The 25,718-nt window shown below is 40.5% G+C and overlaps 2 protein-coding genes and 1 long non-coding RNA gene across 5 annotated transcripts; 1 reads left to right on the forward strand and 2 right to left on the reverse strand.

The window, feature by feature from the left end:
* Positions 1-112: 112 nt before the first annotated feature.
* Positions 113-4,770, reverse strand: lipea (lipase, hormone-sensitive a). Its single transcript, XM_058046756.2, has 11 exons — positions 4,668-4,770; positions 3,300-3,550; positions 2,656-2,940; positions 2,489-2,579; positions 2,273-2,418; positions 1,997-2,182; positions 1,673-1,825; positions 1,434-1,578; positions 1,112-1,339; positions 466-848; positions 113-340 (listed from the first exon to the last, which is right to left on the reverse strand). Exons 1-11 carry the CDS (start codon positions 4,675-4,677, stop codon positions 113-115), a joined length of 2,106 nt encoding a protein of 701 aa, XP_057902739.2. The 5' UTR covers positions 4,678-4,770.
* A 3,996-nt stretch (positions 4,771-8,766) lies between these two features.
* Positions 8,767-23,846, reverse strand: LOC144899517 (uncharacterized). 2 transcript variants are annotated; one of them, XR_013627677.1, is made up of 4 exons: positions 23,423-23,846; positions 22,812-22,965; positions 19,962-20,041; positions 8,767-8,940 (listed from the first exon to the last, which is right to left on the reverse strand). It is a non-coding gene; the product is annotated as an uncharacterized LOC144899517 (long non-coding RNA). The 2 variants fall into 2 exon arrangements; XR_013627676.1 differs by lacking the exon at positions 8,767-8,940 and having other exon boundaries at positions 19,934-20,041.
* Positions 8,972-25,336, forward strand: LOC131101513 (sodium/hydrogen exchanger 3). Of its 2 annotated transcripts, none has more exons than XM_058046755.2 (16): positions 8,972-9,464; positions 18,485-18,787; positions 18,955-19,115; positions 20,636-20,714; positions 20,790-20,967; positions 21,056-21,276; positions 21,351-21,553; positions 21,632-21,721; positions 22,031-22,101; positions 22,176-22,305; positions 22,372-22,517; positions 22,628-22,748; positions 22,830-23,003; positions 24,025-24,079; positions 24,152-24,226; positions 24,315-25,336. In XM_058046755.2, the coding sequence occupies exons 1-16, from the start codon at positions 9,140-9,142 to the stop codon at positions 24,623-24,625; spliced, it is 2,643 nt and encodes an 880-aa protein (XP_057902738.2). In that variant the 5' UTR covers positions 8,972-9,139; the 3' UTR covers positions 24,626-25,336. The 2 variants fall into 2 exon arrangements, with proteins under 2 accessions (XP_057902738.2, XP_057902737.2); XM_058046754.2 differs by having other exon boundaries at positions 8,973-9,464; positions 22,625-22,748.
* The last annotated feature ends 382 nt before the right edge of the window (positions 25,337-25,718 follow it).

Consider the following 25,718-nt stretch of genomic DNA (forward strand, 5'->3'; position numbering starts at 1 on the left):
CCTGGAATAAATGTACATTTCACTGTCCCAATGTGCCACTATATTCTTTTCTAATATTCTTTCCCGAAGAAAACACCTCACTAAATGGTTATAATCTCGTTGATTTGATAAATCACACCGCGTCTCCTCCAGTGTTAATTGCACTTTCTTGCTGAAAAACTTCCCTCATTTTCTTCAAGCAGACTTCACTGGCAATTTCTGTCTCCTTGGAGAGCTGAGCCAGGCTGAGGAAGCCGTGAGGGAGGTCCTCCACCACCGTCAGGCTCACAGGCTGGCCCATGTCTCGCAGCTTCTTGGCAAACATTACGGAGTCGTCCAGTAAGGCATCCAGAGCGGAGGCCTGTGCAGACAAAAAAAAAAAAGTTGAAGTTCAAACACGTTTCCATTGGATACGCACGTGCATCGGCATCAAAGTTTCACATGTAATGATCTACTGCAGACCAGAAATACAGTTTCCTCTCTCACCACTATGTGAACAGGCGGTAGGCCGCGCAGCAGGCTTTCGGGAGCCAGGAGTGGTGACACAAACGGGTTCCTGATGATGGGGCAGGTTATGGGTTGAACAAACGCGAGGCATTGCGAGCGCAGGGGCTCAAAGCCATCCGGGTAATCCAGATGACCTTTGGAGTTCTTCGGGGATGAGTTGTGGTTGAACGTCCTGCGTGTGGACTCTTTACGCTTTGATGACTGTAAGCGGGTGACACTTGAGGGTTGCATGGGGTCCAGTAAGGACTGGAGCCAGTTGGCGGCTCCCCGAGTGAGGTCGTTGAGCAGTGTGGTAGTGTCTCTGCCCAGAGCGCTCAGACTGTTGTCTCCCACAGCAGCCTGCACAATCTGAGAGTCTTCACCTAGGAGGGAAAGGATGGGAAGGAACCAAAACAAAGAAATAGGTCACGTTTTTATAGTAAAACAAAATATTAAAAATAATTATCCCCCATCTTATCACTGTAGATGAAGGCTAAGTGTTTTTGATGTCTTGTCTGTCCTCATACCCACATGATCGAGTTTGCACACAAATACATTTTCTATTTTCTTTTCCGGTGTCATCACAAAGTCCTCTCAGGTTAAATGATGTGTGAAAGAGCATACGCCTAATGTCGCACATGCCTACCTGCATAGGCATTGAGGCACTTTGCAAGAACACCCAAAGGTAACAGTGGGTCAATGAGTGTCAGCAAACGGGAGGGTGAGGCATCCGTGGTGAGCAAGGTGGCGGGGTAGGCCACCATGATGCCGTCAGGGACACGGATGCCGCACGTCATTGCCTTCATGGACACAGTGATGCATAGGTTGCCGCCAGCGCTGTCTCCTGCCAGACACACCCGTTGTGCTGTGGAACCTTGGACACAATGAGTAAAATATGTTCTTTTTAGTTCCGGTGTGTGCATCAATACTTTTGCTAAATATAGTTGATGAGTTCGTCATACACTAACCGAGCAGGTGGCAGTTTTTTAAAGCCCAGCAGTAAGCATAGAAACATTCCTCTAGAGCTCTGGGAAAGGGCGCTTCGGGAGACAGAGAGTAGTCCACGGAGAGGACGGGAACGTTCAACTGCTTCGACCAACTTCGTAGATAATTCTGATTTGGAAGAGGAATTGTGGATAAAGAGCTTTTTCTGCTGTGTCGTGGAAATAGTGTAAAGATAGAAAGAAGACACCCAGAATGCGCATACTTCATGTGACTTGGATGTCTGGGCTACAAAGCCTCCTCCGTGGAAGTGGATGAGCAGGGACGGGGATTGAGGTTGGTTGTGCACCCACGGGAGACGGGTAGCAGATACAGGAGGAGGATGAATGCTTGAAAAAGACAACAGCTCCTCACTGTCCTGCCAAAATAAAAAGAACCCACAAAAGTGCATCAGGGTATTAAGTACCCAAATACTATTAGTATAACAACAGAGAAAAGTACACAGGAAGGAGTGTGTACACAGTAGCGTGTTTTGTTTGGCAATTTAACCATGAAATGATGGAAGACGGAATGCATGTGCTTTCTTTACCTGTCCTTCTCGAATCTCGTGAGATATAAGACGCATGTGGACTGGCCTGGGGCCCCAGTGAGCCAGTGGAGGCGACACATTAGCAGACAGACTGGGGTCAGCCACCAGGGGGAGGCGAAAAGGGACAGGCGGCAGCGTCAGAGTCAGGTTCACATGTACGGGGTAAGAGGCTATTCTGCTGAAACCCTGAGGACAGAACAATAAAAGTTAAAACAATACATGTGCCGAGGCAAAAAAAAGAAAAAAAAAAAAGAATTAATATTTGACCCTGCCTACTGTTAAAAATCCGGACTCGGTCACATTCCAGAATGACTTCCAAAACTGCATGTCGAGGTTTTGAGTTATGCGTTCAAACTCTTCACCACGTAACTCCGGATCAATGACATATTTTCCTGATGTGAGGAGCGACAGAGCTGCCAAACCTGACAAAAACAAACAGAATTCAATCCATCATCTGAAACAAAAGCATGACGGGTCAGGACCAAGACTCACCTAGACCTGATTGCTGTTTACCATATGCCTCACCATATGACACCATGCTTATGACAACAGTCTGGAGGAATGGACGAAGACTTGGTGAAAACTGAAACAAAGAAAACCCAACATTAAGAAAATTCTATATTAAAAAAACAAGTAAGTTGTGTTTGTGTATGTCTGACCTGAAAACCCAGGCATCGACCATAGAAACAGGCTTTATGCATGGAGCTGTACTCCTGCACAAATTTGTGACTCAATTCGAGGTCTTGCAGGGAGTACAGCTGGCCCAAGTCATTGTCGTTGATGAGACGCTTGGCCAGGTAGAAGAGCGCACGTAGCTGGCACAGTGCGCTGCAGTACGCCTCCATCTCTGAGACGTTGTGGTCTGCCCTGAAGAAGGCGCTCTTGTGATTTGAGGCAATGTAGCGGGCCTTTTGTATGATGTGAACAAGGCATGACAGTAAAACCTGAAAAAAAAAATAGAGATTTGATCAGAAGCAATGTTTTCTTGGATTTTTTGTGAGACTTCTTTGCTTTTGTGCTGCAAATGCACAAAGTTGTTGTTATAAAAATGGGATTAAAATTCATTGAAATCAGAAATTAAACACAGTGAGGTGGGGCACATATTAATTAAGTCTACATTTTCAGCACAAGACGTGCTAGCTGCTACAATAATAATATCGCTGTAGTTTGGTTAATATACAAGTCAGTTATGTAAATGTCCCAAAACAACATGTTGTGTGGTACCTTGGAGGTTGTACTACACTTTCAATGTTAGGGAAAAATAGAGTGCACAACATCTAATTTTTCTTTTTGATTTTCATACCTTAATCAGGGAGCGATAACCATTTCCTGGTGTTTCAGCATCAAAGTCGTAATGGTGGCATATGGCAGTAAAACCGGCGACCATCGGCTCAAGGACCCGACCGTGCTCTTGAATTTGTTTCATGCACACCACCAAGCGCTGGGCAACATCACCATACGGAGGGTCAGAGAGTTCTTCAGAAAAAGCCAAAATGTTCTCTTCACACGTTTCCTCCAAGGCTGCAAACACCACTTTGAAATCCATGTCGGCGGCTGAAAAGAGACAAGATTCTAATTCAACTTAAACCTCCTTTATGTGTGTTACTCTGCATCTCACCCCTAAAAAAAAAAAAAAAAAGGACCATTAACCTTTGCGTAAACACACACAGGCTGTAATCATCTTTCAGACTGCAACTAAAGTCATTGCCTGGCTTTGACAACAATCTTGTTATCTTGTTTGCAGTGAAGTCTGAGGATAGCACTTTGGAACTTGGCCATTATTTGCTGACCCAAGACGGACGAATGCTTAGTAATCTTGTGTCTAGGAAATACATGCAAGTAAATGCACTATGTGCTTGAATGACCACGACGTAGAACATAAATCTGGTACTGCAGAACCTTCTAATGAAACAATACAAACATCAAGCTTATGAGGAATAGAGCCTCCGAATGGCCACAATGGAAAGAACTGTTCTCTTGTCACAAAGCTCTCTTTATTGCCTTTGGGACGTCTGCAGAAACACCAAAACACCAAGTATGAACCAGACTTATTTTCATGTTAGGGTATTTTTTTCCCTCTCTCTTTATTTACACTTTTGTATGGAAACAAAACAACATATTTGTATGTTTTTAATGCTTCAAAAACATTTCATTGTTATAGATTATGGCAATGACAATAAATTATTGAGTGAGTGATATCTTTAATATTTCAACCTATTATTCTCCTTCCAATGTGGCCCTAAACCACCTTCATAATGTTAAAGTTTAATTTTATAACACCAGTGGGAACCCAAACACTTTATGAACGCCCCTGTGACTGCCTGGTATCAGTTTCCGGTCTCACCTGTTCACGCGTCAATACACGAGATCTAAGCTTGTCAGGTAGCTTTAAAAAATAACAAAAAAACAACAACAACAACAGCATATTTTGTCGAAAAACACACAACCCATCATGTTGAAATGTCCAATGTTTCACCCAGTTTAACCTTTTTTTTAATCTCGCAAACTTTCGCGTCGGCATCAACAAGTTTCACCTCCCCCTGTTGTTTCAAAACGGAGAAAACTACAATGGCGCCGTTTAAAAAGAGTCCTGTATCATAACACTATCGTTCCAAGCTGGACGTGAGCTATATGAGTGGAAAAAAAGGTGTCCAGGTCATGTTGAACTTACCGACAGGCATGTTCTTCCTCAAGGAGGTGGTGTGTGTGACAGCCCGCCCGTAGAATGCTGGGTAACATCATGCTAGCCGCTGGCCTGCTAGCTTAGCATAGCTAGCATAGCACATCCATTCATTAACGCTGACAACCGCAACACACAAGTTTACAATACGAGAGAGCGGATCGATTCAAATATCGGTATCGATACCAAGGGTGGTATCAGTGTTGGGTTGATACCAACACGACGAGTTCGATGTTATACATTTATTTTTTACGTTTATTTTTCACAAAAGTGTTATTGTACATATTACTGTAATATCTTGTTGCATTCATAGATCATACTGTTTATAATTTATATAATCTGCCATAGCCATACTCTAGTCACTTCATTGCAATACTGTACATATTACTGTTATTATATATTGTCACATCCATACTGTGCATACTGTTTATAATCTGTATAATCTACAATAGCCATATTATAGTCATTTATATCCCCTGTACATATCCTCACTGTATTATAGTCATAGCCTGTTATTGTTTGTACATAGATCTGTCCATTTTTCTACATTTACTTACTACTAAGGTACTTATAAAATTGCACTTCTGATTGGATGCTAGCTGCATTTTGTTGCCTTGTACCAGTGACATGAGCAATAACAATAAAGTTGAATCTAATCTAATTATTATTATTGATATTATTGATAGTGTTAAAAAACTCAGGATTTAAGTTGAATCAAACGCAGTTCTTCCTGAACTCCTGACTGTGTGGCTTACACGCTAACCACTTGTCCACCGTGCTAGGAAAATAATACATATGATGCATTGCAGATGATGACACCAATCTACACTGACATGCCTTGTATTGTCTCTGTTTTAGATTAGTTTACCACATGCTGTTAACATTGTTATGTAATTGCATTGACGGTGTGACACTTGCACACAATTCCTCGCTGAATTACCTGAATCAAGCGACCCTTTAAACGTTAAGCAATATATTTAAACCTCACGCATAGATGTCATGAAGTTCACTCCAACAACCAAAGTAAAAAGATTGATGGTGTGCATTACAAAGGTCACCTTAGTGAGCCTATGTTGGTTCAACATGGCAATTACGGAGACTGTCAACTTGTAAACACATGCCTCCATTGGACCGGTGTCCATGTGGGTGGCGGCTCGTCTGACATCCTCTCCTTGGGAATTTGACACTGTAAAAAAAAAAAAAAAAAGAAATATATATGGTGATATCTTTTCTCATCAGGAGTGGAGGAAATACAATTGTATTTGTTGTGCATAGTTCCAGGCAACTGCTGCCATTGAACTCATCATGTTTAAAGATTAACAATAATTAGTCAACCTGATTGTTCCTGAAGTGTCTTAGCAATTTGAAGTTTATCAAAGTAAAGGAGTAATAATCGTATTCTTGGACAACCAGTCAATCAATGATGGATACAGGAAGTCGTTGTACAGGAAGAAGGAAAGTTCCAGTCAAGTCTTGTATTTTTGGGATTCTGGGCGAATCTGCCCGTGGCTACTGTTTCTTTCTCTCAGCTGACTGTGACTCAGCTTCTTCTACCTTGATGGTCATATCACACCATAAATATAAGCTGGCTGGATGATATAGGCTGTTGCTGTATGACGTTGTTGTTTTGCTTTAAAAATGACACAGTCATATCCGGATGTCAAGTGTCAGTTGATGCTTAACCCCAAAGGTTATAATCTAGACCCCAGATAGACATTTTTCTGGTCTGTCTTAAAACTGGTTAACAATCGGTGCAGCCAGTTTACTCATAAACTGTCAACACGGGTGACGTGCAAACAGCTTCCCTTGAAGCCGTTGCCGCCATGGTGAAAGGGAACACACCAGCATTGACAGGGAATGTGCTGCTGGCCCGTGCAGGGCTCGACGTCTTGTTTCTCAGCGTGATATATTATAATAGTTTTATAATATAAGGCTCTACAGGCTTGATGGGATTGAATCCCTTTTACTTTTTTTTGTTTGTTGACTTAATGATAATAATGATACTTCAGAACAGTGCGAGCCAAGGTCCATTTGTGGCCTGCAGCATTGGTCTATAAATAAAATAACAAGCATATCTTAATAAACAAAATTTTTCCTGTAGTTATTGTAGTTTCAAGGCTGTTTTCATTTTTACATGGTTAATCAGTTTGTCATTCATTCATTCATTTTCTACCGCTTATCCTCATGAGGGTCGCAGGGGGTGCTGGAGCCTATCCCAGCTGTCTTCGGGCGAGAGGCGGGGTACACCCTGCACTGGTCGCCAGCCAATCACAGGGCACATATAGACAAACAACCATTCACACTCACATTCATACCTATGGACAATTTGGAGTCGCCAATTAACCTAGCATGTTTTTGCAATGGAGTACCTGGAGAAAACAGGGACAGGGAGAACATGCAAACTCCACACAGAGATGGCCGACGGTGGGATTGAACTCGGGTTTCCTAGCTGTGAGGTCTGCACACTAACCACTAGTCCGCCATGTAGCCCTAATCAGTTTCTAATCATCATAAATAAAGCAAAAAGAAAGTAAAATTAGGCTGCACAGCGGACTAGTGGTTAGCACGCCGCTAGGAGATCAGAGTTCAATTCCACCCTCGGCCATCTCTGTGTGGAGTTTGCATGTTCTCCCCGTGCATGCGTGGGTTTTTTCCGGGTACTCTGGTTTCCTCCCACATTCCAAAAACATGCTAGGTTAATTGGCAATTGGTATCAGATGATTTCAGTCCTGGATGATTGGTGTCCAAATCTGCAACATAAAACCCTGATGGAGCATCCCTAATTCCCATATAAGAGCCACCACTGCCTCAACGCCGAGAGGGGGATTCTCATCAAATGTGCAAAGGAAGAGAAGAGAAATAAGATTGACAGCAAGCAGCATAATCTATAAGTCCCTGGTTGTGTAATGGTACAGCTGCTGCCTTTTTGGGCAGAGGGTCTGAGTCTAATCCCAGCCATGGTCTGGTTCTAAAAATAAGTTATTATTACTTTGTGTCATTTTGTAATGGAGGTGGGCTCCAAATGAAAGTCAGTTTAGAGCCTTGCCTGTTTATCATTGAAACAGTGCTTAAATAAGACACACCATGCTGCTTATCAGCAGATGTAATAAAGCCCTCATTCCTGTGTGTTTATCCCAAAGACACACCAGACATCATGTACATTTCCTGTAATTCCTGTAAACCATTGATTTAGTTACAATTAAAGGACTATGAAGTGAGAAATGAAAAAAAAAAACGGTCATAAGTATCCCAAATTTATATGACGGGATTTCACAGAGCATCGTTATCAGTTGCCAAATCACTGCACGTGCATGTGTGTGTATATATGTGTAACCAGGAAACTCAATGAAATATTGATTTAGAACACCATTTGTGTGCTTTTGTGTTTTGAAACATTTGTATAGCTCGGGGTTCCAGGAAAACCCAGATTGCAGCGTCCCTCGGTAGTAGCATATTCTTGAAAAAGTACGTAAGAAAAACCTTCTCACTAATAAGAGTAGAAATGTGAACTGAAATTATTATTCAGGTTGTTAAAGCGCTTCTTCTTACAAAATCAAAACACATCGCATATAAAATGGGAAGCCAAGTGATACACGCTGATTTACTGGATATGTTATAAAACCTGGGCGGCACGGCGGTCTAGTGGTTAGCGCGCAGACCTCACAGCTAGGAGACCAGGGTTCAATTCCACCCTCGGCTATCTCTGTGTGGAGTTTGCATGTTCTCCCCCGTGCATGCGTGGGTTTTCTCCGGGTACTCCGGTTTCCTCCCACATTCCAAAAACATGCTCGGTTAATTAGCGACTCCAAATTGTCCATAGGTATGAATGTGAGTGTGAATGGTTGTTTGTCTATATGTGCCCTGGGATTGTACAACTGGCGACCAGTCCAGGGTGTACCCCGCCACTCGCCTTAAGACAGCTGGGATAGGCTCCAGCAACCCCCGCGACCCTCATGAGGAGAAGCGGTAGAAAATGAATGATGAAGGTCATTTGGATTTTGCCATCATCTTCAATTGAGTGCATTACACAATCAGCACATTATGGTATGCAGACATGTAAATTCAAAGTTCACTTTAAAACGGCCGCTGAAGTCGTCAGTTACATAGTAACTTAACAACTTTAACATGGGCTAAAGGAGCCATGTAAACCATTTGCAGCCAATAAAGGAGCACCGATTCTTCTATTGAATAAAGTGGACGAACGAGCTGATCCAGGAGCAAAGTAGGAGGAGACAGATCAGCAACAAGATGGGCTGAGCTTCACCTGTTGTAAAAAAAAAAAAAAAGTTGTATCCTTCACTGACTGGGGTTTGGCCACCATGCTCATGTCAGATAAAGATATGGACATATGCATGAGAGCAAGGTGAAAGAGACTTGAGCATCAAGGAGGAGTCACTGCAGCACTTAAGAGAGAAACCGTGTTACATTCTGACACTCGGTTAGGTCATTCCACCAAAACAAGCATGGCAGCTGTGTGTAGGATAGCACTTTTATATTCCGTGTTATTGTTGGTGTCCAGCAGAGGACTTAGTCTGCCCAGTACGGAGCGCTCAGAACACACAGGACATGACACTCAGACAAGCAGTGATCATGGAACATCCATGACGAGCTCCACCGCAGGAACCGGGAACGTGACGGACTCGGATCACGGTCATGATGATGGTCACGGTGATGGTCACGGAGGCGAGCCCATCACAACCTTACCCATTGTGTCGTGGAAGTGGCACCATGTTTCTACCCCATACCTGGTGACTGTTTGGATTCTGGTGTGCTGGCTCTGCAAAATCAGTGAGTTCTACCGACACAACAAACTTGAAATATTCATGTTTCTGACGGAATAAGATGTGGTGATTGGGAGCATAGCACTAGCCACAATATTAGGTACACTTGACACTGGGATGGAGACTGTCGAAGAAGGGGTTCCCAAACCTGGGTCCCACATTTTCCTATGGTGATTAAGTCGCAACCTACTAGAGTCATTTTGATTTATTTATGCTTTTATTTAAGCCAAACCAATATGATGCACAATAATGACTTGTCACATTATCTCGAAAGGAGACATTTCGGCCGCTTGTACCTGCGATTTTGTCCTTTCGGTCATGCCACAGAGCTCAATAGGTGAGGGTAGGAACGTAGATCGACCGGTAATGTCGGCTCGGCTCTCTATTCACTACAGTGTCCGCATCCATACATCACAGAGTCGGTATATTAGACACTATTATGTCATTTTTGACTCACTGCAACCCAGCCAGATTGCATCCGCTATCTACAATATGTCTGCATCCCCATCCACCATAGTTGTAGTATGCAATGATTTGGAAGAACAGTGGGCTGCACGCAGGCCTCACAGCTAGGAGACCCGAGTTAAATCCCATCTCTGTGTGGAGTTTGCATGTTCTCCCCGTGCATGCGTGGGTTTTCTCCGGGTACTGCGGTTTCCTCCCACATTCCAAAAACATGCTAGGTTAATTGGCGACGCCAAATTGTCCATAGGTATGAATGTGAGTGTGAATGGTTGTTTGTCTATATGTGCCCTGTGATTGGCTGGCGACCAGTCCAGGGTGTACCCCGCCTCTCACCCAAAGACAGCTGGGATAGGCTCCAGCACCCCCCACAACCCTTGTGAGGATAAGCGGTAGAAAATGAATGAATGAATGAATGGAAGAGCAGTGCATCGTTATCATGTAGCACACCACGATCGTTATTACAGGCACAACATTACGGTAAGCCCATTCTGATTTCAGCTTCCTACCAAATGAATGTGAAAAACTGATCATTGTGTTCATGTTCCATTCCACTGGAGGATGTCCAGTAACCTGTCATGGCATCTTGTGATCAGTCATTATTTTCATGTATACACAACAGAAAGAAAGCACTGTGGACACTGTAAATGATTCAGTGTGCGTGTGTTTCCATGTTTGTGTATGCCTCTTCAGACATAAATAAGGGGTTGTGGTGTTCTCGGCTACAGATGAGGAAGAAATTGTGTGTTGTGTTTTGTTTTTTTACATGGAATAAGTTCAGTTTTGACAATGTTGTTATGGTTAAGGTGTCCCAGCATGGAATTGTCACAACTTGAAACATGCAGTGTTATGATGTTTTTCGTTGGGCTTTGATTTGAAGTGGACATTTGATTACCATTTAACAAGCATTGGAGGCTTTGATTCGACCGTCTTGTCTTGTAAAAAAAAAACAAAAAAACCCAAAACGACATAATAAAATATGACTGACTGTAACCCTATACACCAGCTAAATGTGCACACCCTCAATGTTGACTTTATACTTACTCATAGGAGTGAGCTGAAATCCGGACAATGATACCAATTTTCCCAGATCTTGTTTCCTGCTTGGGTATTTACAAAGCCGGTTTTCTTCAGTGATCACACATTGCAAGTCATGTTAGGTTCTTTTTCCATAACAATGGACAATAAATGGAGGATTGCTGTCACTTTAGAATGTGGCTAATAGAGTTGATTTAGGAACTGCAGTTTTTAATACTACACTAATACTATCGATACCAGATAAATACAGCACCAGTATTGGAGACACTTTTTACTTAATTTTTTTTTGTTGATACTTTGTTGACCAAAGTGACGCCCAAGGCGAGATTTTATATGGCGCCCAACTCCATCAGAGATTGAATGGCATTGTTTTTACGGAAAAATATGTAAATAAGTGAATTTAATTGAACTGAAAAGCTATATAAAATACTTATACACAACTACATGCAAAACTAGCATTAGCATGTATAGTAATAATTCATTAATAGGGCATTGCTTACAGGGTACGTGAATTGGCACCCCTTGAAGGCTATATCCATCTATATCGCCTAATGGGCCAGGCAGCTCACACAGCACAAAAGATACCAGAATATTTGTACCAACACACTTAAAATGCAGGGCTATGCTGGAGCCTATCCCAGCTGACTTCCAGCAAGAGGCGGGGTACACCCTAGATCAGGGGTCGGGAACCTTTTTGGCGAAGAGAGCCATGAAGGCCAGATATTTTAAAATGTGTATCTGTGAGAGCCATATACATTTTTTTTAACATAGAATGCAATAAAATGTGTGCATTTTTATGTAAGACCTAAGTTTTAGATATAATGGGCTCTAATTGTGTAGACCAGGCACACTACCCCACGCCAATGGGGTGTGGCCAGCACACTTTCGTGAGCAGCGCAGTGTCTAATAATAAATCAAATACTTGTTGCCATTAATACAACTTCTGCTGCTGCATAGTTTTGCACCGTACTCCGTATACGTATTTCATTCTTTTGGCCATCTTCGTCAGAAGGCTTGGTTCTGCAGCTTTAGCTATTTGACTAAAGGAGGAAAGTTTACATTTACATGTTTTTTTGACATCTCAATGACCGAGGTAGACGACCGCATTACCCAGTAATCATCAAGTTTTGGTGTTTGACCTGGGAAATATCATCAGGAAAGATAGATATGGTTGGCCGTATTGCAGCAGAATATAGATGGACGAATTAAAATGCATAAGAAAGTTGTTGATTTTGAATATTATTTTTAACAGTCATTTCTGTGATGGTTTACTTTAAAATGTTAGCAAAAATTTTTTTTTATTGTGGTAAGAAATGCTTGAGAGCCAGATACAGTCATCAAAAGAGCCCTACCTGGCTCCCGAGCCATAGGTTCCCTACCTCTGCCCTAGACTGATCTCCTGACTGTGTGGCCAACATGCTAACCACTAAGCCCCTTTAAAAAAAGCCAAAAGTGCAAAATAGGTCAACAAGTTCTACTGGCTTTCAACAAAAACAACAAAAACACATATTTACGTATGTTGTGTTGAAAAGTACCAGACAACTCTAATGATTATTATATACAGTATGTTTTCTTACACTTATGTTTTCTGAGTCGACTTGCCGAATGTGTACATTTTGCAAAAAATTTCTAAATCAGCAATCACATGAATATAGGGCATATCGTGAATAATAACTACATTAGCATCGCCTTGAATAAATGTAAGACAGTAGGCCATAGTGGTAGCTACCGTTACGCAGGCCAAATCACCTTTATCTGACTTTACAATGTGTCTTTATAGCTGCTTAAGCTGTCAACTGAACTGCAGTCATTTCAAAATGATTGATAGGACCCAGTTAAAGGCCAGCAAGAATTCAGGAAAACATATTATGTTATTAGCAGGTGAGGTCTTATTAGCATCATTGTACATCACATAAAGACTACAAGATGAATAACTGGATCTCATTAGCGCACGTCATACATAAATATATTCCACTGCCAGTTGACATCAATCTATACCAGGGGTCTCAAACACACGGCCCGCGGCCCAAATGTGGCCCGCAGGACACTAGTTTGAGGCCCCCGCCTTGATATGAAAGTTTAATGTTAGTGCGGCCCGCGCAAGTTTGATATGGATGCTGTATGGTATCATGTACCCAGAAAAAATTATTACGTTTGATTCATGTTCATGTTAAAGGTTAAATAACTGTTAATAGTTATCCTCCCTATCCGTGTGGAAGTGGTAAGTTTTTGGCTATTTAAGTTTAAAGGAAATAACTTGAAGGCTACCGTTTAGGTCGCTAGCTCTCTAGTTTGCGAGTTAGCATGTGTCTCAAGACCCTGCAGTTGCGCAATATGTTGTAAATAAAAATAGTATAAATGTGACTATAGTCGTGTTTTGTCATGTCTACAGGGCTCTAATAATGCTTTGTTAATTTTAATCTGAAAAAAATCATGTCTACCCACCAACTATATGTGGTTTCTTAAGTTTTTATTATTTGCCGTTTTTTTATTATTATTATATTTATTTATTACTGATTGATTGATTTTCTTTATTCTTGATTTATTTATTTATTTTCATCTTATTTTGTGTAGAAAAATAAAAAGTAAGATACTTGAGAACAGTGGAATGTTTTATCAGAGCTTTTCTTGTAGAAAATTGGAACCAAAGCGAAGTTTTTTAAATTTTTTAATAAATGCGTTTTTTTTTTTGTTTTTTTTTTTTAAACCTGATGCGGCCCAGTCTCACCCAGACCGGGGCTCCAGTGGCCCCCAAGTAAATTGAGTTTGAGACCCCTGATCTATACCATAAAGTTCTTAACACACCTTTGTGGCAGCTCATGTGTCACCGAGGCTTTTGTGCCTTGTCTCGTTTAAACAGGACGTCACATTTGGCCAAATAAATGCAGTCATGAGGTCACAACTTGCAGCACTTTTTTGGATGAATACAGTATAAACCATGTAAAGAGATTACACATTGTGGCTATAATCTACATTTCATCAGATGTGTACATACACAAAGAACACCTTGTTACTTAGTCAGTGTGTTGTATGGAACTAAGGAAGCGTTGTTGAACAACTTCCATGGCACATACAGTGTCCTCCAAATTTGCTGTAGACTTACTATGTATGATGCAGCATGATTGCTGACGTTAAATGGTTCCAGACCCGCCCATGATAAGTGATTCCTTATTTATGAATGGAATATTTTTGTAGTTTGAGCATAGAAAACCTTCTAAGTATAGTTTTTAACATTATCAGAGCCTCCTAGACATGAAATAGCACCCCTATAGTCACTTTTGCAATTGTAGTATCCATTAAAATGAGACATTTAAAGCATAAATAAGACTTGTGTTGGTTTGTGTTGCTGTATTGTATAAGTGTACCAAAAGAGCTGTGTGAGAGGCAGAAAGGAAGTTGAGTTTTAGCTTAGCATCGGCTAGCACAGTAGCCCGTGTTGGGGACTATTGTGCCTGTTTTGAGGTGAAAACTGCAATAAAAGACTGTTGTTCAGGCAATCAAGTCTGGTGTTTGTGTATCTTACCGAACATTAAGGCAACTTTTCTGACTCCTAGTGACCAACGTAGAATACTACATATCTTTGCAATGTCTTTTAGTTCATTTTGCCAGTTTAATGCTTAATTTAGGCCCAAAATGTGTAGCTTTTGCATAAACATGCATATTTCTGACTAACAATAGGCCGCATTCAACAGTGAAAATCTGTGATCAAGTTAAGTGGCCAACTTTTAAGAGCAAAGTGGTGAGGAATTCATTTAAGTGTGTAAAAAATATAATAATGTTATTACATGGTCGTATATTGTTAAATTGTTATAGGTGTTGTGATGCAATTTTCAATGATCTGGAAAAATCAGTATCAGCAATAATGGCCCCGGTATTATTCATTCATTCATTCATTCATTTTCCACCGCTTATCCTCACGAGGGTCGTGGGGGATGCTGGAGCCTATCCCAGCTGTCTTCGGGCGAGAGGCGGGGTACACCCTGGACTGGTCGCCAGCCAATCACAGGGCACATATAGACAAACAACCATTCACACTCACATTCATACCTATGGACAATTTGGAGTCGCCAATTAACCTAGCATGTTTTTGGAATGTGGGAGGAAACCGGATTACCCGGAAAAAAAACCCTCATATGCACAGGGAGAACATGCAAACTCCACACAGAGATGGCAGAGGGTGGAATTGAACTCCGGTCTCCTAGCTGCGTGCTAACCACTAGTCCGCTGTGCAGCCTAATTTTACTTCATTTTAACTGTATTTATGATGATTAGAAACTGATTAGGGCTGCACGCCGGTCAAGTGGTTAGCGCGGGGAGACCCGAGTGAGGTCTGCGCGCTAACCACTCGACCGCCGTGCAGCCCGCCCCGGTATTATATGGTATCAAATTAATGCTAAAATTTGTAATATCATACAACTCTATTACACACCTACTTAAAAGCATTTTTAATACACACTAAGTAAGTCAAATCTTTGTGAGTCCATCAGCTTGCATTAGTTTAGTCAAAATAAAACAACAATAGGCTTTAACCCGAGATTGTGCAACAGTGTCAATCATTACTCAGCGCAAAGCTGCAAAGATGAAGCGGGAGAAATGCAGCCTGTAATCCATCACTTACTGAGACATCACAAACTGATGGCAAACATTGACACCGGAAAAGTACTTCGGTGCTGGGTGTTTCAAATGTGACTGAATAACTGGACACCTTTGCTGGACATCCGTCACACTCCGTTTAATCCACCTCTCAACCTTGGTCGTAGAGGAGACACGGAACGTATATAAAAGGCTGAGTCGGGGGTTCTGCCCATTTCTTTGTGGGAGGTAGAAGGGAACATAAGTCACAGACAGAGATAGGACGATGACTTGCTAGTGGATAGTCGGAGACATAGTCATGAAAAAGAAACAAGAGTGAGTAAGAAGACAAAACAAGTGTGACATATTCTCATACCTCCTTCACATCACAGGACGAGTATTTTCTTGCTTTTGTACAAATGGAGCGAAGTGGATATGCACACATTTGGCTCCTGGGGTCAATACTGCTGATTTTTTTCATTCCCGGGGTCCCTGCGGTGAAGGGGGATAAGATTCCAGAACATGAAAATTCCAGATCCAACATAAGTGAGCATGGCCATGCTTCCATCATCACCGGAATACCCATCGTGTCCTTCAAGTGGCATCACGTGGAGAGCCCTTATCTTGTTGCCTTATGGGTATTGGCGGCTTTTATGTCAAAACTGGGTATGTAAAAATGCTGGATCATCATTCTAAACTCGGAGATTAATATAAAACAATGCACCAAAATGTTCCTGTCAGGCAGTTATTAGTCATTGATGATACTCCCCAAAATCATTTCTTGGCTCAAACAACGACCACGTACTTCGGTACGAGGTGCATTATTAAAAAAAATAAAAAAAAACTTAAACTGTATTATGGAAAGCAGGAAGTGAACAAATGTAACAGTTACTGAACTGACTGTAAAAGTACCAGATGTAGGGGTAGGATTTAATAAGCTTTGCTTCTTCCTACTCCTTTTGGACATGTGGAACTATGAACTGATTATGTGATGCATTCATTGTAATCTGATGCATGTTCAAATGAAATAAAACCAATACCATTACCATACAGAAAAGTGAAAGGATGTAAAGCAAAACAAGTAGATCATTTTCCTAAAATACAACTTACAACTTGGAAGGAACTGCGTTTTTTGGGGGGGAATTTCACCCATCATTCACAATCCTTATTTGAAACATGACCAAATATTTCTTTCCCTTTTCTGTGCATTAGAAAACGAGAAAACTAGTTAATTTGTGCTAGCTAACAATGCACAAACAAACCAGCATCTTGCTGAGTCTTCGTAGCCATGTCATCTGGTCTAAGTTGAGAGCCGGTGTAGCCACTTTCAAAACTAGCAAGACAATACCAGCATCAATAGGTAGTGTTACTAGGGAATAGCTTGAGTAGCTTGCCTATATAATACTCCGCATTAGCTGCTACGATAACAATATTGTTGTAGCTCGGTTAATATAAAGGTCAGTTATGGAACTGGAACACTGTTGTCGTTAAAAAAAAAATTGAGACTGTGTCCCAATGACGTGCATTGTAAGCTAGCTCGTATTAATTTGTTTTCTCACATTATAATGCACAGAAACGGGAAAAATATATGTGTTCATGGTTAATGGGCAATTTTTTTAAAAGTGCAGTTCCCCTTTAAAAAAAATTGTTTTGATATTTAACTCTATGCAACTGAAATGACATGATTTTTCCACATCGTAATATGATTTTTTTCTTGTAAAATTGTGACCTTTTATATCTTTGGAAAACAACTTTTTCCTATTAATATTAATATATATATATATTTTTTTAAGTTTTGTTGTTTTGTTTACAATGTGCTGTGGGCCAATGATATGCATTGTTAGCTAGCTCGTATTAATTCGTTTTCTCACATTATAATGCACAGAAAAGGGAAAGATAATGTGTTCATGGTTAATATAAGGATTGTGAATGATGGGCAATTTTTTTTAAAGTGCAGTTCCCCTTTGTTTGTTTGATATGTTTGTTTGAAAATTTGTTTTGATATTTAACTCTATGCAACTGAAATTACATTATTTTTCCACATAGTAATATGATTTTTTCTTGTAAAATTGCGACATTTTTTATCTTTGAAAAAAACTTTTTCTTATTAATATTTTTTTTGTTTTGTTTTTTTTTAAGTTTTGTTGTTAAATTCTATCTTTACAATGTGCTGTGGGCCACAAATGCTCCCCGTGCCGCATTTTGGACACCCCTGACTTAGCCATTGTCAGGCAGATGAGAGTTTTTCCTTTTTCCTCTTTCCCAAGAGCTTTCTCACATGGGGTTCATCTGGTTCTTTTGAGGATCGCAGTTCTAGACCTTGAGATTGAGACTGGTCATTGTTTTCATATGTTATCTTTAAAAAAAAGAGGTTTATACATGGACAAAGTGTTCATGTTATGTCCTTACTATTTTTCATTCATGCTACATTGTCATTTAACATGATGTGCATCGGTAATGCCTGTTTTTCTTCGGTATGGTCACTATCATGACCTTGATGAGTTGACCCCTATTTAACGCCACATCTCAGCACAATAACAATTAAACCAAGCAGTCATAAATCAACATTTTGAAATGTGACTTTGTTTTCACTGCTTAAGCTGGGCTTGATTATTAAGCCATAAAGTCAAGCAGCCTTAACCAAAAGTGTCCCTTGAGTTATGCAAAGATATTTCTGGCCATTTATATATGCAGACACGTTGGTTAATGATATGCCAAGGACCAAAAGCGCAACAGTTGATGATTTGCAAATTTTGCAACCTTGTTGCAGTTTTCTTTTTTATGGTTTTTGAGCCTCGAAGTCTTGTCCGGCAGCGAAAGACAATGCATGAAAATAAAGGAGTTGATTTGAACTGAGATTAGGACAGACTCCATTCTTAGTCAACACCTGACCAAAGTCCTTTGTATTTATTTAATCCTTGTATTTAATTTGCACTGTTCTTTATGTTTCGACAGTGATTGAGGCTAACCATCATGTGACCAATATCATCCCGGAGAGCGCCCTGCTCATTTGCTTTGGTTTCATCCTGGGCGGCATAATCTGGGGCGCAGACAAGGTGCAGACCTTCAAGCTGACCCCGACCGTTTTCTTCTTTTACCTGCTGCCTCAAATCATCCTGGATGCGGGCTACTTCATGCCAAACAAGCTGTTCTTCAGCAACATGGGGACCATCATGGTCTACGCTATCATTGGGACCTGCTGGAACGCTGCCAGCGTGGGACTCTCGCTGTGGGGGTGTCACATGGGCGGAGCCATGGGTAAGAGAATTAGTAATATCAACGAAACACACCATGACCACATTTTCCAGAAAAATTTTGGTTGAACAAACATATTGTAGCACATTGGAGGCATTCAACTTCAGACGTCAAGCCTTGATTAAAGTCTAACTGAAATTAAAAAGTTGTTTTGTAACGACTCTTTGCAGGTAATTTGGACATCGGCCTACTACAGTATCTTCTGTTTGGCAGTCTGATCGCTGCTGTGGACCCGGTAGCGGTGCTCGCTGTGTTTGAGCAGGTCCACGTCAATGAGGTTCTCTTCATTCTGGTGTTCGGAGAGTCACTGCTCAATGATGGCGTGACAGTGGTTCGTATGCTTTGTTGTGGTATACGTATATTGGCTTCTTATAGTGTTTGTACAATGGTGTAAATTTAAAGCAGAGGTGTCCAAAGTGCGGCCTGTTTTTTTTGTAAAACAATGAAGTGAAAATATTATGAAAAAGTTGTAATGTTTAGGAAAATAATGTAATATTATGAGAAAAAAATGTTGGAGCATAAAGTTGAAAAAAAATTATTGAAAAAATAATCTCAATATTATGAAAAACAAACAAAATAACAAATGAAGTTGTAACTTTCAGAAAATTAGGATGTGGAATTTTTAAAATCAGGATAAAGTCAAAATATTACAGGAATAAAGTCATATTTACCAGAAGAAAATAAAAAAATGTATTAATAAAAAACAAAACAGCAGATATGGTTCAAAAACAGCTGTAACTTTAATAATGATAATAAATAATAATGATTAATGATAATAATATTAAATATATATTAAATATATATATTAAAAGCAGTATCGATTGGGAAATTTTTTTGCAATTTTATGAGAATAAATTCATTTAAACTCATTTTAGTTATTACTCATTTTTGGTTATATAAAGTTGAAATATTTTGCTAAATCTGGATAAGGAAAAAGTTATAAATATGATTGGAATAAAGTCAAAATATTATAGGGAATAAAATCATATTACAAGAAGACAATTTACAAAGATTATTTAAGAAATACACGATTTGGGGAAAACAAGTGTGGAGCAAAGATCAATGATCATTCCAACAATTCGCTTTTTCACAAAGCTGAAGTGCAGGCTTTTTTTTATATATATAACTTCTTAGCAAATAAAAGAAAGTAGTACTGTAATATTCCTTCGTCACACACCTTGTCAGTCTCTCTGTCTGTCACTGTCGCTCTTTGTTGATTACCCATTTAGCTCTTCATTCAGCCCAGCCTTTGGAAACCTGTAGGTGATAGTGGATGGTTGTCGGTCCAAGTAGTCCAAGCAGAAGCTCTAGCAATTCTACACTTGATCAAACTTACTTAAGATGTATCAGATATTACTGCATAAGGATTTAAAATGTATCATGTGCATCATGTGAAATGTAGTTTTTAGCCATACATTAGCTGCATCATTGTACAAGCCGTAGGGTTCAGAGTATGAGAAAAAGGTTGCGGTTTAATCACCGGAAATTACAGTAGCTTCACCACCATGAACTCAGTGAACCTCTCCTATTTAGCTTTGAAACGCATCAAAGCAAATTCTGCCTTCAATAAAACCATAAAAAGCTCTTCATTGCCTCTTAGTTTGGCTCCATCAGCGTTCCAGCAGGTGGATTGTGTTCTCAAAGTTGGGAAAGAACGGTTTAGAAAGTGTCTGTAAATCCACCCAAGCATATTTCAACTGTGGTGTGCCACAAGGCGGTGTGCTTGGACTGCTGCTCTATCATTTTAAGCAGATAGTTTGTCACCACAACGTGATGACATACACTTTTTAAAAAATATTTGACCTCCTGATGACCCCAAACAATCTGATAATTCTGTCTCTGTCATTTTAGGTGCTCTTCAATGTATTTGATTCATTTGTTTCTCTGGGAGGATCCCAAATTGATGCTGTGGAGATAATCAAAGGAATAAGTAAGGAATACATGCTCATTAATACGGCCTTCTTGTGTAATACAAAGTATTTCAATGTTCTCTATTTGTCTCCAGTTTCTTTCTTCGTGGTGGCATTCGGTGGCTCCCTGCTGGGGATGGTGTTTGGTTTGCTGCTCTCGCTTCTGACCAGATGCACTAAAAACATCCAGATCATTGAGGCAGGTTTCATCTTTGTGGTGGGGTACCTCTCCTACCTCACTGCTGAGATGCTCTCACTCTCTGCCATTCTTTCGTGAGTACATTTTAAGTAACATTCCAGAATTTATGGACGTACTTAACTTAGTTTAACTTAGTTTAACTGATTTATTGTGCCATTGTAGAATTGTCTTCTGCGGCGTCTCCTGTCAAAAGTACATCAATGCAAACATGGATGAAAGGTCCGTCACCACTGTCAAATATGCCATGAAGGTGCTCGCCAATGGATCAGAAACCATCATATTTGTCTTCCTCGGCATCTCAGCTGTGGATAAAACATTATGGGTGTGGAACACGGGCTTCATCCTCCTCACACTACTTTTCATTTTTGTGTATCGCATCATAGGTGAGATATTAGCAGCATTTTAAGCACCGTTGTGAGAATAACTCAGGAGTTTTTTGGTCTACTGAATACAACAGGTGTCTTTTTCCTAACCTGGATCATGAACAAATTCCGACTGGTCCCGTTGGAGGTTATCGACCAGATCATTATGAGCTACGGTGGCCTGCGAGGGGCGGTTGCCTACGGCTTAGCAGTGATGCTGGATGACAACAAGATAAAGGAGAAGAATCTAATGATCTCCACCACTCTGATCGTAGTTTACTTCACTGTCATTCTTCAGGTAAGATGTTTCTGTTAAACTTATTTATTATTTGGGGCATTTTTTTTTACTGAATATGTTATATTTTAAATCCTGCAGGGAGTAACAATGAAACCTCTTGTCAAATGGCTGAAGGTGAAGAGAGCTGCAGTGTCCGAACTGACACTTATAGAAAAGGTTCAAAACAAGGTAATGTTGACAAAAAGCAGGAGTGTCCACGTGTTTACTATATATATTCAATCTATCACATTTTAATTAATAAATCCTGCTGTTTCTTGGTTGTACACAGCCTATTATTAAAAGGAATGAATGCACATTGTATTGAGAAATGATAGGATACAGTAAATATTTTGCTTTTGGTTTTTCTTTCAACTTTTGTTGTTTTTATTTCATTGGCCCAATAAAAAATAAGTCAAGGGCCGCACTTTGGACACCCCTGACATAACGCATCAACTTTTAAAGCCTTCAACACTTACAGAATGGCTGTTTTTTTTTCAGGTCTTCGATCACATGCTTGTGGCCATTGAAGATATATCCGGACAGATTGGACACAACTACATGAGAGACAAGTACGAAGAATGAAGAATTGGATTGGAGTTGATTTGGTTTGAACGGAGCTGTGATCGATTTATTTGCCGTGCAGGTGGAGTCATTTTGAGGACAGGTGGATGTCAAGAGTTTTAATGAAGCCATCCGCGAGAAAGAATCGGGATTATGTCTTCAAAGTTTTCCACAAGCTGAACCTCAAGGATGCAATGAGCTATGTGGCTGAGGTGTGTGTTTTTCTTTGGTGTTATTGAATATTCATTGTAGTGAAAATAATGATGGTTTTGATGCAGGGCGAACGCAGAGGCTCGCTGGAGTTTATCCGCAATGATTCTGCATTTATTGACTTCAAGAAGAAGTTAGGGGAAAACTTCTCAGAGGCCATGCCTGACATCATGGCTGACATGGATGACGATAGCTGTGCAGCATCCGCCATGAGGTGAGCTAAACTGATATATGATATGAATGCAAGTTGCAGCATTTGCGTTACATAACATATCCCTGATTGTGACATAATAATACTAATAACATGGTTTGTCCCGCTAGAAGAGACCCTGTGCCATCGGTGAGCTTGGAAATGCATGAGCAGAACATAAAAGGCGTGAGGGAAGTAGAGGATATCAACAGTCACCATTTGCTGCAGCAGCACTTGTACAGGGGCAGGAAACAGGTACTTTTACAGTTATGTGCATGTTAAATATAATGATATATAATATAATGATTTGACACTGACCTATTCTCAACATTCCAGCATCGGCACAGGTACAGCCGGAGTCATTTTGAGGTCAACAAAGATGAAAACGAGGTGCAGGAGATCTTCCAGAGGACCATGAGAAGTCGTTTGGAGTCTTTCAAGTCCGCAAAGATGGGTGTCGCGCCGCCAAAGACTATAAGCAAGCACCAAAAGAAAGACCAACAACATAAGGTCAATCATTACATTAAGGAACATCACATGGTTACATTTGCACAATTCATCAATTCAACAAATGTAAAATGGTCGCATCTAAAGGCCCATGCCCTTCTTTATTCTGCAAAAGTAAGATTTTCTGTTTTGTTCACATGGGGGTAAAAACACTAAATCATTCAGGCTTATTGTCCCCAATGTACATCTGATGAAAACAGCAGTGAGCAAGTCCAGGTGCTCATGGATTGACACCAGGAACAGCCAATCATACAGTAGCAAAAAAAAAATAAGGCTGAACCAATTGATAATTAAGGCATAAGCACCGGGCTATGACGACAGACGGAAAAGCAGCGTGGTGTCCCTATAGAGAGACGCTCTTATATAACCTAAACATATCAACAGCCGTGCAATTACAAATTAAAAATGTATTTTAAACTCACCAACACGTCCCTAGTGCTCCTCGGAACAACAACTTCCTCATTGTCACGAGACCACCGCGAGGGGCATTCTGGTACACACCGAACATCACACCACAACGTCTTTATTATGAGTGTGTGTGTGTGGTATAAATAAACAGAAAGACAAATAAAAGCAACAAGTGGATGTTCGTATCACTCACTTTGTAACTCTTAACGGGGAAGTCAAATTTGCTGCATTTAATTGTGGTCGGAAATGCCAGACAATACACCTACACTCAAAATAGTGAGTTCAATTTAAAAAAAATACGTGGTATCTTTGAACGCAACTCCTGGACTACTGATGTTCAGATATACGATATGTGCTATCGTTTAGCTTTAGCTTACATTTTCATTTCTTTTGGAGCATACAAATATATGAAAGTGTCCTGTTATTTATCTTTTTGTTAATAAAATGCAGTAAAAGTACTTTGCAGATAGTCGTATGAAAAATTTGAAAAAAAATGTTTCGTTTTTAAGCACAACTGTGTCGTAGCCAAGTCAAACTAAAACGTTAATACGCTTTTGTACGGTACTACTTGTATCGGTGTTGTATGTAAATATTAAAATGTTATTTCCTTCTGCAGACGTCACCAGAAAAATCAACAGACAAAAGTAAAAGCTACCATTCTGGCGATGAAGGTGTGTTCCATTGCTTTATTTTGAAAATCCAACAAATACCACTTGTACTTCATTATTATTTTTTTTTTTTAGATTTTGAGTTCTCAGAGGGTGATAGTGCCTCTGGCTCCGACTCGCTCGCCATGAGGGTCACTTACAGAGTAGGAGGTAAAATGAGGCCATCACCTCCATTTTTATTGTAAGCTTTCACTTTGTTGACATACAATTAAAATGCAACTTTCTCGTTTTGGCGTAGCCGGAATAGAGAACCCAGCCTTCATGCCAGAGCTGGACTCCATGGCGCCTCTGCAGATCCCGCCGTGGTTGGCGGAGGCCGAGCTCGACAGCAGCATGGTGGCCCCCTCGCAGAGGGCCCAAGTGAGGCTGCCGTGGACCCCCAGCAACCTACGGCGCCTTGCCCCGCTACGCATCAGTACTCGTTCCACAGACTCTTTCATGCAGGCCGACGCACCAGCCACACAAGACAGGGATGAAGACGACCTGCCGCCACCATTAACGCCACCGCCACCATTGCCGCCTTCTGACAGACACGGTGGTCACATGTAGCCGCCATCTTTGCCTCCCTTAAACTTGGCTTGCCAAAGAAACTTACCTCAAGACTTTGCACTGCCGCTTATCAAAATCTTGTCAATGTCATGAAGGTTTTCGGACTGTAAATCTTATGTTTTCAAACAAAACATTCACCATCTCATAACCTTTATACTCTTGACATGACGCTCCGTCTTCACCCTTTGCTTAGCAGGTAGTGTGGGAGATGTTATTTACATGTTGAACTTTATTATATTATATCAGGTTGTTGCGTTGAGCCCTAAAGGGCATCATGTCCCAGATTGTAAAGACATTTTTCATGGTGTGTATAACTTTTATTTATAAAGATAATGAATATAATTGTAGTAATGTGAAGGCTACAGTGTAGCGTGAAATTAAATTCCACCCCAGTAATCTTTTAAGTGCATTTTCCTTATTGCAACAGTACTTGAGTTAAAACACTAGACTTGAAGTGCAAGGACAGTTTTGATGATGAACACATATTTATTTACAAATTGTTTAATGTACATAGCACAAAGTTCATCTGCACTATAGCCAGAACGCTTTGACTGACTAGACTGTTTGGCGCTGAATGTGGATTTTCAGAATTAAAAAAAAAAGCAAAACACGTTGTTGAGTTTTACTTTGTGTCACTCATTGGCTAAACCAGGGGTCTCAAACACGCGGCCCGCGAGCCAAATGTGGCCCACAGGACACTAGTTTGAGGCCCCCCGCCTTGATATGAAAGTTTAATGTTAGTGCGGCCCGCACAAGTTTGATATGGATGCTGTATGGTATCATGTACCCAGAAAAAATTATTACGTTTGATTAATGTTCATGTTAAAGGTTAAATAACTGTTAATAGTTATCCTCCCTATCCGTGTGGAAGTGGTAAGTTTTTGGCTATTTAAGTTTAAAGGAAATAACTTGAAGGCTACCGTTTAGGTCGCTAGCTCTCTAGTTTGCGAGTTAGCATGTGTCTCAAAACCCTGCAGTTGCGCAATATGTTGTAAATAAAAAGAGTATAAATGTGACTATAGTCATGTTTTGTCATGTCTACAGGGCTCTAATAATGCTTTGTTTATTTATTACTGATTGATTGATTTTCGGG

This window comes from Doryrhamphus excisus, linkage group LG7, assembly GCF_037039965.1.
Source record: "Doryrhamphus excisus strain RoL-2023G ecotype Guam linkage group LG7, RoL_Dexc_Guam_v1.1, whole genome shotgun sequence".
NCBI lineage: Eukaryota > Metazoa > Chordata > Actinopteri > Syngnathiformes > Syngnathidae > Doryrhamphus > Doryrhamphus excisus.

What these genes read in the sequence shown, in the direction of transcription:
- lipea (XM_058046756.2), bottom strand. An exon ending in AAAAAACTGCCACCTGCTCG is followed by an intron (nt 1,340 to 1,433) that starts GTTAGTGTATGA and finishes ATTGTGTCCAAG; the next exon opens with GTTCCACAGCACAACGGGTG. An exon ending in GTGCCTCAATGCCTATGCAG is followed by an intron (nt 849 to 1,111) that starts GTAGGCATGTGC and finishes TTTCCCTCCTAG; the next exon opens with GTGAAGACTCTCAGATTGTG.
- LOC131101513 (XM_058046754.2), top strand. Translation starts at nt 9,140, where the DNA reads ATGGCAGCTGTGTGTAGGATAGCACTTTTATATTCCGTGTTATTGTTG. An exon ending in GGAGATAATCAAAGGAATAA is followed by an intron (nt 20,715 to 20,789) that starts GTAAGGAATACA and finishes ATTTGTCTCCAG; the next exon opens with TTTCTTTCTTCGTGGTGGCA. An exon ending in TGTGCAGCATCCGCCATGAG is followed by an intron (nt 22,518 to 22,624) that starts GTGAGCTAAACT and finishes TTGTCCCGCTAG; the next exon opens with AAGAGACCCTGTGCCATCGG.